The sequence below is a fragment of the Coccinella septempunctata genome, chromosome 5 (assembly GCF_907165205.1).
Source record: "Coccinella septempunctata chromosome 5, icCocSept1.1, whole genome shotgun sequence".
NCBI classification, from domain to species: Eukaryota; Metazoa; Arthropoda; class Insecta; order Coleoptera; family Coccinellidae; genus Coccinella; species Coccinella septempunctata.
Genome location: NC_058193.1, coordinates 32,124,754 through 32,136,870, shown reverse-complemented (window position 1 = coordinate 32,136,870; position 12,117 = coordinate 32,124,754). Strand labels below are relative to the sequence as shown.

At 36.8% G+C, this 12,117-nt stretch overlaps 1 protein-coding gene across 4 annotated transcripts in view; it reads left to right on the top strand.

Annotated features, from left to right (window-relative positions):
- The window catches only part of LOC123313779 (protein Skeletor, isoforms B/C), a 39,914-nt gene that overhangs the window by 10,598 nt on the left and 17,199 nt on the right, over positions 1-12,117 (top strand). For 2 of the 4 annotated variants that reach the window (XM_044898790.1, XM_044898788.1), the window contains exon 3: positions 8,219-8,330. In XM_044898790.1, coding sequence (XP_044754725.1) covers positions 8,219-8,330 — 112 coding nt within the window. Of the gene's footprint in view, positions 1-8,215; positions 8,331-12,117 lie in introns of all 4 variants that reach the window. The other 2 variants (XM_044898789.1, XM_044898787.1) reach the window with 1 other exon arrangement.

The window sequence follows — 12,117 nt, the reverse complement described above, 5'->3', positions numbered from 1 at the left end:
TTAAAAAAATCATCTTTTTGTGTTGTTTTGTGTCGTTATAGTTTGGAATCTGATACACAGTCTTCAGAAATATATTTTTCCATTTTTCGCTAATCATTCTGCAGAAATCTGGCAGAAAGACGTGACAATTTCATCAAATAGGGGTAGATTTTTGAAAATCCTAAAATTTCACTTCAAAAATCAGCCAGGGTTCGAAATTTGATGTTCTTGAGTGTAATTCTAATGAAATATTTAGGAAGGCGTTATAATATTTTTGTTCCTTTTTCGAAATGATGAGTAGTTGTTTTCAATCTACGTTTTTTTTTAATATCTGCAAAAATTGATTCATTGCGATTCTTCAGAAAAAATATAGCAAATTTCCTCTAATTTATTATGTCATTATGAAGTCGTGTAACCCAAGATAATAATTGTATCGTACAACTCGAAAATTAGGGTATCCCTAGGGAGTTGCTACAAATATTTTAAAGGGGAGTTTGAGCCCCTCCCCAATTATCCTAATGGCAATAACCGTATCCTCTGAATGATTTAAAGAGTATCTGAACATTACAGAAGATTTGGAAACGTTGGGGAGGGAATTCACCCTAGCAACAGTGGCGTACGGAGGGTGATTTGTTTTTTTGCATTCCAATACCTAAAGAGACGAATGCAGGATATAAAGCAGATTCGGCTATCGTTCTTATATAATTTTTCTTTTTCATTTTGTCAAGATACAGGGCGTTGAATATATTCCACATAAATAACGAACTCAATATTTTCGAAACGGCTTGAAATATTTTATGAAAATGGTAACCTCCTTAAGGTGATTATTTCACGTTGAATACCTAGTGTTTAGCACTTACAGTGGCGTGCGTACTGGCACTGAATTTCATATTTTTCAAGAAAAAAATAGAACGCCAGTGCCTTCATTCAAAATTACGAGGACGTATAGATATCTAGTTAGCCTAGACCAGTTTCATGCATTAGAAGTGTCAGTATGAAGTTTGAGGTCAAAAAAGTAAACCAGAATTACGCAATAAATTGAAAGAAAGAAGATGTATCGAGCCATCATCAAGTACCTGTATTTAAAAGGGTTAAGAGGTAATCAGATTTACGAAGATATGCTTAATACCCTTGGTGATCAATGTCCTTCGTATGCGACCGTGAAAAATTAGACTGCAAGCTTCAAAAGAGGTAAATTTTCCATTGAAGATGATGACCGATCGGGAAGGCCAGTTTCTGTGTCAGTCCCCGAAAATATCGATGCAGTTCATGACATGATTTAATCAGACCGTCGAATTGGTCTAAAACGGATATCTGAAGCACTGAATATTTCATCAAACGTGTTCACGTCAATTTTGACATGAGAAAAATTGCTGCAAAATGGATCCCCAAATGTTTGAATGTTGACCAAAAGCGTGCAAGGGTAGAAGCATCGCGTTCGATCTGTGCTCGATTTGAAAACGATGTAGACTTCTTAATCCGAATTGTTACTATGGATGAGACTTGGGTACATTTCTACGATCCAGAAGCAAAGCAACAATCGATGGAATGGTGACGCTCTGGTTCTCCAAGACCAAAGAAGTTTCGTGTCAAAAAATCTGCTGGAAAAGTTCTTGCTTCAGTTTTTAGAGATTGCCAGGGAGTAATCATGATTGATTTTTTGGATGAGGGTAGATTAATAACCGGACATTACTATTTGACATTACTGACCACTCTACGAAAAAAAATTGAAGAGAAAAGAAGCGGAAAGCTATCCAAAGGTGTTTTGTTTTTGCAAGACAACGCCCCTGCACGCAAATCTCATGTTGCCACGCAAAAAATTCGTGATTGAGGATTTGAATTACTAGAACACCCCCCTTATTTACCAGATTTGGCTCCACCCGACTATCATCTCTTTCCTCAACTGGAAAAAAGTTTAAAAGGTCGTAAATTTTCTTCCAGCGAGGAGGAAATAAAAGCTTTAGAGGTCTGGTTTGCAGAGCAAAAAGAAACATTTTTTTTGAAAGGTTTAGACTTTAGAGACGTAGCAAGTTGTATCTATTGGGAATAGAGAAAGTTGGAATATAATATGTATATTGTTTGATGAACCTTCATGTGAAGCATGCAGCTTTTTTCATCTGAATCTAGCAATTCTCAGATCGGGAAATTTCTCAAATAACGAACCCCATGTGTTAAATTTACACCGTTTTATCATGCGCTTCTCTCCCTTTTGTGAGATTGACAAAGAAATAGCTGACGGAACATCTGCAACCGAAATCCGAGCGAGTGGAGGGGGGAGAATCATCTGGGGGATGTTTTGGAGGAAGAAATACAGGTTATTTCCATGGAGCCGCGTCATTGTTCCGTCCATGGTTTCTCCCACGCAGTTTTCGGGTGCAAATCTGAGAATGGATTCTACGGGAGCCTTTGGGCCTTGCAGTTTATTTAATGAGAGGGAGTCGGGGGAAGATGTATAACAGCGATAGTCGCCCCATTTGCATCTAAATTGATACAATAGAATGAAGCACGCCTGTCAGTCATCCAAGGAACGCAGTGAGAATGAGAATTCGGCTAGGAGCAGTTCACATGAAAATACGAGAAGTAGAAATTGTTATTACTGATCGAAAATTCTATATAGATCGATCTGTATTCATCCTTTCGACTTGCGATTCATGTATAAAGCCCGTTTGCAACAGCCGAGAATTCTCTGGAGAATTCTCTACAAAATTCTCGCAAGAAAAGGGCGGAGACTATTTAGTACACAACTGAACAGAGAATTCTACCGAAAGTGCGTATGTAACGGTACATAATTCACGGCGCATGAAATCTCGAGTAAATTTTCTAGAGAATTCTCGGCTGTTGCAAACGGGCTTAAGAAGCTAAGCATCATTATTGGTCCCTTAAAGGAGCTGTGAAGTTGTAAAGATGGTCATATACTACATTCACTTTTATAAAAGCACTCGGTTGGCCATGAAACGTGGTAAGTTTGGTTCTACGATGTCTTACAACATCTTAGTTGGCACTCATGTAATGTCGTTAATGTCATAACGACGTTGCCAGAATATCAATCAATACTACAGAAATGCCGAAATTGATTGAAAAAGAGCAGAAAAGACAGAAGAATTGATAGCCGCTCATTCAAATATTAACCCTGATATTCTTAAATCTACATTATATCAGACGGTATCGAACATATTCACTTTAAAGAAATTTTAGCTGAATGTTACCAGAATCAGAAAGATTTTGAATAATGAGGATGATAAAGAATCTCCTTCTATTGTGACACCCAAAAAGGTGGCATTTGAGGACTTAATTTCTATAAAAGACCTGCAACGCAAATTTTGAATAACAGGGTGACTTTGACTCGTACAAATATTTTAGCAGTAGATTCTTGAGATCAAAAGAAATACTTTTTTCCTATATCTACCTTTTTTCCGATTTGGCCTTGATAAAAAGATATAGCCGTTTTAAATTTTCTTCAAAGATTATAGAGTTAGGTTAGGTATACCTAACTCTAACACCTGACTATATAATCTTGGATATTCATAATGAGCTGTGCTACCTCTGGAAAACAAAATTGCCTTCAGAATAACTAGCTATATATGTGACACTACACATCTGTGGATCTTTTAAGAAGAGTTACATTCGGTCGAAGTATCCAAGTTTTCAAACATCACAGATATTTTTCATTTTTCAGCATCAAATTACTTGAAAACTGCGCATTATATACGAGAAAATATGAAGAGTACTTTTATTTTACAAAACGTTCAAATATTCATTAGATAACGTCCAACTTATAATAGTTTCAAGAGTTGGTTTCTTTGGATTTTTGGTATTTTTATGGTACGTAATAGTCATGATGAGAAAACTGGAAGACGTGGGTGTTATCTTGTGTTCGAAAAACATTCATCAAATAAATGAAAAACTATATACCGAAATTCATTTCATTCGTTAAAACCTTTTGTGAGATAGAACTAAAAATTTTTTTTTCAAATGATTTTTCAACAGCCTGTATCTTTTGAACCAAGCTGCTTCGGGAAAAATATCAGAGAGAAAAAGTGTTTTTTTTTTACCTCAAGAATCTACTGCTAATTTGTCAATATTGAGTCAGAGACTCACCCTGTATAAGGTTCATATATCTTATGAACATTGGAAAAAGAGTTTCTTTGGACCTCAAGAACATACTGTTGGAATATCTGTCAAAGACCCTGTTGAATTGGAAAAATGAACACGACAGTATTGACACAGTACTTAATTATGCGAAAAATAATTATCTAATTCACCATGTGAGAAAATAGATTTTTCTATTTTTCATTTGACTAGTCCTACACATGGTCAATGTCTTAAGGTACCAATACATACCTAATTATTATTATTATATCAATGTATTGAGATGAACAGTCACAAATACGCTTCAGTTGTCCTGTAAATTGTTTATTCATGTAAAATTTTTGTTCAAAGGTGAAGTTCATCTTGAGTTGAAACTTACTTTAATTCCTTTCACTTATATTGATAATTTTTGTTGAAGAATTTAACATTCTTGTAATCATCTGTTAATTCCTTCGGGAAATACCCATTCCCAACCACTGCATCATATGCATTTCATCTTCGGGTTTATATTTTTGAAATCTACAATTGATGTAACGTATTCAAACTTTAGCCAGAGAAGATTACGAACATCATCTCTCCTCAAGCTAGTGCATATTATGATATTATACTGATCTCTTGTATTTTCCATGCAAATAACTGGATTTGGTATGCCTTCAATCAGTTTGTATAAACTTCAATTATGTTCGTCACATATTTTCCGAAGAGATTCGACATTGTGATAAAATATGTATTAACAGAAACTTTTACGTAGAACGTGCAACATAGCGCTGATTCAAAACCCAAAAATGTCTTGACAAGCGTCATAACCTCACACTTTCCAGTGTGGAACGTGTCAAATTTCCATGACCAACCGAGTGCTTTCATAGAAGTGAATGGAGTATAGTTATCTGGCCAACCTGAGAGAGAAGGGATAGAGAAAGGAAACTGATATCAACCACCTGATAAATATCAGGTGATAATTGAAATGAAACTCAAAAACAACATTCTTGTTTGGAGAGAAAATAGCGAAAAAAATCATTCAGCCACTTTTTTTTGGAACGAATAAACTAGTGAGAGTGTAGTTGTGTCTGCAGGAAAATTCCTGTTGAATTTATTTTCCCAAAGATAATCTTCGATTCGCGATCGACATTCCACTCGTATCGAAATGGAGTTGTTTGGGGGGGTGACATAAAGCGGAGGAAAAACGCTAAAGCGTTTTCGCATCTTCTCTACGGCTTCTGCCGACACTACACAACCGACACACAAGGGGTGCAGGGGGTGGAATCTGAAAAGTTAATAAAGACGTTAAGCTGACTTGATCATCACAATCGAAATAGACCCTCACAGGGGGGGCGGTGGCCGCCCTCTAGATTTCCCTCTGCGGATCTGCCGTTTAGGAGACAGGGCCGAACCGGCCCTTTAGCTAAAATTAGTAGGTGGTCAACAAAAAGAAGTTTCAACCGTCTCTGGGTTCAGCAAACTTTGTTCAGTTGAGCGTGGAATCTTTTTAGCACTAGTGGAAGTGCTGCACATACTCAGGGAGATGGAAGAGCCAGAGCTACAACCTATTATTGTTTGTTGCGGCAACCTCTGTCAACAATTTCTGTTACCGCATAGAAATGCTTGGCATTAATCGAATGGATTGACCCACTGCCTCTCCAGATCAAAATTGTACCAAATATGTCTTGCCTACAATATCACAGCAATTACACCGCCCACCTGACCCACCGCAAACATTCAAATTTCATCGACCACGGTGCTACCGTTCTGTCTTGACGAATTTTTAACTGACCGCATATTTTTCAGGATTTTTCGAATTTTGAAACAAAAATATCGGGGGTTGTTTGTTAACCCTTTTTTTTTCATTTGTCCAGGTACCGTTCTAGTTTTACACTTCCCGAAAGTTTCAAAGATTGATTTCTATGGTTCTGTGGGTGGACAAATGAAGTAATTGGGTGGACAAAAGTGGACTAACGTTGGACAAACGATATTTACCATCGTTTTCGCAATTTGGGTGACCCGCTCAGAAAATAAACCGAAAAATTTTATTTTTCCATATCTCTCAAACGGTGCGTGGACAAATGAAAAAAAGAGTGGACAAACATGGACCTACGATGGACAAACGATCCTGAAATTTTGGTTTAAGACTTTTCATTTGGGCGTGCCAACTTCACATAGCTTTCGAGTCATTTATCTCCCAATAAAAGTAACCGTAGAAGGAACTGTGATACATATTCTGAAAGAGCAACTCTTCTAGTAATAAATCTGAGAATTTCATCCATCTCGGCGCAACCGTTGGTCTTGACGAATTTTTAACTGAATCCATCTTTTTTCAGGATTTTTCGAAGGTCAGATTTCGAGGCGTTTATCTCTCGATAAAAGTAACCGTAGATGGAAATGTGATACATATTCTGAAAGAACAACTCGTCTAGTTATAAATCTGAGAATTTAATCCATCTCGGCGTAACCGTTCGATCTTGACGAATTTTTAACTGAACCATTCTTGACGAATTTTCAACTGAACCCTTTTTTTCAGGATTTTTCGAAGGTCAGCTTTCGAGTCGTTTATCTCTCAATAAAAGTAACTGTAGATGGAGATGTGATACATATTCCGAAAGAGCAACTGTTTTAGTAATAAATCTGAGAATTTCATTAATCTCGGCGCAACCGTTCGGTCTTGACGAATTTTTAGCAGAACCCATCTTTTTCAGGATTTTTCGAAGGTCAGCTTTCGAGTCGTTTATCTCTCAATTAAAGTAACCCCAGATGGAAATGTGATACATATTCTGAAAGAGCAACTCTTCTAGTAATAAATCTGAGAATTTCATCCATCTCGATCTTGACGAATTTTTAACTGAACCCTAATCTTTTTCAGGATTTTTCGAAGGTCAACTTTCGAGTCATTTATCTTTCAATAAAAGTAACTGTAGATGGAAACATGATACATATTCTGAAAGAGCAACTCTTCTAGTGATAAATCTGAGAATTTCATTCATCTCGGCGCAACCGTTCGGTCTTGACGAATCTTTAACTGAACCCATCTTTTTTAGGATTTTTCGAAGGTCAGCTTTCGAGTCGTTTATCTCTCGATAAAAGTAACCGTAGATGGAAATGTGATACATATTCTGAAAGAACAACTCGTCTAGTTATAAATCTGAGAATTTAATCCATCTCGGCGTAACCGTTCGATCTTGACGAATTTTTAACTGAACCATTCTTGACGAATTTTTAACTGAACCCATCTTTTTCAGGATTTTTTGAAGGTCAACTTTCGAATCGTTTATCTCTTGATAAAAGTAACCGTAGATGGAAATGTGATACATATTCTGAAAGAGCAACCTTTCTAGTAATAAATCTAGAATTTCATCCATCTCGGCGCAACCGTTCGGTCTTGACGAATTTTTAACTGAACCCATCTTTTTCAGGATTTTTCGAAGGTCAGCTTTCGAGTCGTTTATCTCTCGATAAAAGCCACCGTAGATGGAAATCTGATACATATTCTGAAAGAGCAACTCTTCTAGTAATAAATCTGAGAATTTCATCCATCTCGGAGCAACCGTTCGGTCTTGACGAATTTTTAACTGAACCCATCTTTTCGAAAACTTTTCGACGCGTGTAACTTCCAGAAAAATCATCGTAGATCCAAATGTGATACATATTCTAAAAGAGCCACCTTCTGGTGACATTTCGAAGTTTCATCGACCTCGGTGTAGTGGCGGTTCCAGGAGTGATGTTGGGGTGGGGACATAATTTTATATGTGAAATTTCGCAAGGTGTTAGTTGATATAAGATAAATAGATTTATCTTTAAGATTGCAATATACCTATGCTATATTTTTTGGAGGAAAACTCATTCATATTTGAAGAAGGAAATAAAATCATCATCCCTTAACCTGATTCTCCCAGATACCCCCCTGTTCGAGGTTCGATATCCCCGTGTCATCGGTTGTGCCTTGGGGTTGATCGCAGGGCCCGTCTCCTCCCGTATGTGGATATCCCCGTCCCCCTTCGTCGTAAGCCACCCCGAAATTCAATCGTGGTTGAAGTAATAACGATATACAGCCGCCCCTCTCAGACTTACCACCTCAACAGGCCGTTAAATTGATCTGTTTCGCGAAAATACGGCGTTTATTCAATTTTTTCTCTAGGAAATCTCTCTTTTGTTCCAGCAGGGATCCCCCGGTGTTGAAGGCTTACAATAATACTGATGTGATCCTCAGACTGCCTGGCGGCAAGAGAATCAGGGACATAAAATGGCTTTCGGTCTGGTGTAGGCGATTCACCGTAAGTACCCTTTGGGATTTTCATCAATATTTGCTTGTTTAGCTCGAAAATGAATCCAGAAGACACGAAAATATGTCATTATTCTCTTAAAAGTCTTCTGTGTTACATTTTGTTCGATTATATTGAAAAATACTGAATATACAGGCGCTAAATATACAGTTGCGAAAAAATTTTACAGGTGATTCCTTGACAAAAAAATAATGTGGCTTTTTCACGCGCTCACTAATTCATTATTGCAATTCTGAGATTATGCCAGCCATATACGAGGATGTATTGATATCTAGGTAGCCTAGACCAGTTTCATGCATAAAAAAAATATTGCGTTACCATAGCAACGAACAATAACTCATTAGAAGTGTCAGTGTGATGTTTGAGGTCAAAAAAGTAAACCAGAGTTACGCAATAAATTGAAAGAAAAAAGATGTCCACCGAAATTGTGAAAATCAGCAGATTTACGAAGATATGCTTAATGTCCTTGGTGATCGATGTCCTTCGTATGTGACCGTGAGAAATTGGACTGCAAGCTTCAAAAGTGGTAAATTTTCCATTGAAAATGATCGATCGGGAAGGCCAGTTTCTGTGTCAGTCCCCAAAAATATCGATGCAGTTCATGACATGATTTTATCAGACCGTCGACGAATTGGGCTAAAACGGATATCTGAAGCACTGAATATTTCATACGAACGCGTTCATCATATAGTTCACGTCAATTTGGACATGAGAAAAATTGCTGCAAAATGAATCCCCAAATGTTTGAATGTTGACCAAAAGCGTAGAGCAAGGGTAGAAGCATCGCGTTCGATCTGTGCTCGATTTGAAAACGATGTAGACTTCTTTAACCGAATTGTTACTATGGATGAGACTTGGGTACATTTCTACGATCCAGAAACAAAGCAACAATTGATGGAATGGTGACACTCTGGTTCTCCAAGACCTAAGAAGTTTCGTGTCCAAAAATCTGCTGGAAAAGTTCTTGCTTCTGTTTTTTGGGATTGCCATGGAGTTAATCATGATTGATTCGTTGGATAAGGGTAGAAGAATAAGCGGAGATTAATATTCAACATTACTGACCACTCTAGGGGAAAAATTAAAGAGAAAAGACGCGGAAAGCTATCCAAAGGTGTTTTGTTTTTGCAGGACAATGCCCCTGCACACAAATCTTATGTTGTCATGCAAAAAATTCGTGATTTGGCTCCATCCGACTATCATTTCTTTCCTCAACAGAAAAAATGTTTAAAAAGTCTGATTTGCAGAGCAAGCATTTTTTTTAAAGGTCCAGAGACGTTGCAGGTCCGCTGTAATAAATGTATCCAATTAAGAGGAAAATATGTTGAGTAATAAAATATTTTGACATTGAAATTTTGTTTGGTTCTATAGTTGGCTAAGAATTTTTCAATATATTATATCCTCGTATTTCGAATTGTGACGTTATATCAAAAAGTGAGGAAGAACTCTCTTTGATATACTACTGCAGACGACATTAAAAAAATTATTCTGTCAGCGTAATAACGAAGATAGTTCAAACCTATATGGTTTCTACCTATTGTAAAACATTTTTTTTATTGCCTTCTCGCTTTCATAGAGTGTCAGTTTTCGTATGAAAATTGATTTTTTCATTGACTCATTATTCAATTAATTCTGGAATAATGTTCGCCATATTCTGAGCGATGCGTCTCTGTGTAACTCTCGCTTTGATACTTTACAAACTAAATTTCTCATGAATATCCGAAATAAATGCGAATATGTTACTCAAATTCGGTTTTTTCTCGCACCCTCAAATGGAACCACCCTTTATTATGTCCCCCTTAGCGTATCACTCTCAGCAACTAATGTGTGGAGTCCATTATGCACTGGTGTCGCATTGACGTCACGCTAAACTGAGTCCATTTGTTGTGAGGGTGTTTGATACATCATTCTTTCGTGCTACATCGAAATCACCCCTAGAAGCTTCTTCCTGGATAGAATTTCCACAACCTCATGAATTATTCCGATAGGAAAGTAGCTACCCTCCCCTAAAAATAAATTGATTTAATCGAATCAACTTGCTCATTATACGAAAAACTGAAAGTACCCATAAAGAATTCCAGAGACTGTCTGAATCTGAACGAAATCAACTGGTCTATTCAAAAATCAATTAATCATTTGAAATGCTTGAATTTCTTCGAGTCTCTATGATATTATTTGGTTAGACACCATATCCATATATGTTTAGTTCATTATTTTTCTCGATTTTGTTACCAACATCCAACATGGATGTTTATCTTCATTCGTAATAAATTTTACCCAGGTTTTACACATTTTCAACATTTCTTAGCAAAATTCCGAACAATCAAAATACGTAAAACTTATAATATCCATTTAGAAGAATATAAATTCAATGAAATATCGTTGTTTTGTTGATAGAAACTTCTCTATTCCAATTTCTCTGAGAATTCCTTGAATAGGAATATTACGCAGCCATTTATTCCCTTCTCTAAGGAACTCAATATTCCTTTGGAAGATGTTTTGTATCACGAAGAAAAAGTATCATTGGGACTCTACTAAGAAGATTGATATGAGCGGCTTATTGAACGAATGAAATGGAACCATTAAATTGGAACTGTTATGTCTTTGAAAGGGTTTCAAAACCTTCGGTCAAACAAGCAACGTCCTCTGTTGAGTAGGTTCATAGCCTATAAAATATGGCAAGAGAAATAACATCGAAACATTTTGATGCTATATTGATAGGCAGTCACTGTCTGTGGCGGTTTTAAGAAATTTAGGAGGTGGAAACTAAAATTTCTACAGACAGTTTCGGTGAAAAGTTTATTTATCAGATCACATTATATCATTGAGGGATATATACAGGGTGTTTCCAAATTAGACGTGAACTTTAGAGGAGGTGTCAGTATCACTCATTTGCTGTGGTTTGAACCATATTTATTGATGACCGAAAACCAACAGTTTCGGAGATACCTATATGAGTGGACATGAGAGAAATTGCTGCAAAATGGATCACCAAATGTTGACCAAAAGCGTGCAAGGGTAGAAGCATCGCCTTCGATCTGATGTGCTAGATTTGAAAACGATGTAGACTTCTCAAACTGAATTGTTACTATGGATGAGACTTGGGTACATTTCTACGATCCAGAAACAAAGCAACAATCGATGGAATGGTGACACTCTGGTTATCCAAGACCTTAGAAGTTTCGTGTCCAAAAATCTGCTTGAAAAGTTCTTGCCTCAGTTTTTTGGGATTGCCACGGATTTAATAATGATTGATTTTATGGATGAGGGTAAAACAATAACCGGAGATTACCATTCGACATTACTGATCACTCTACGGGAAAAAATTAAAGAGAAAAGATGCGGAAAGCTATCCAAATGTGTTTTGTTTTTGCAGGATAACGCCCCTGCACACAAATCTCATGTTGCCATGCAAAAAATTCGTGATTTAGGGTTTGAATTACTAGAACACCCCCCTTATTCACCAGATTTGGCTTCATCCGACTATCATCTCTTTCCCCAACTGAAAAAAAGTTTAAAAGGGCGTAAATTTTCTTCCATCGAGGAAGTAATAGGAGCTGTGGAGGTCTGGTTTGCAGAGCAAGAAGAAACATTTTTTTTGAAAGATCTAGAAACGTTGCAGGTTCGCTGTAATAAATGTATCCAATTAAGAGGAGAATATGTTGAGTATTAAAATATTTTGACATTGAAATTTTGTTTGGTTCTATAGTAGGCTAAGAATTTTGCAATATATCCTCGTAGAAACTCAAAATTCATTGAAATAAGGGAAAGATCATCAAAG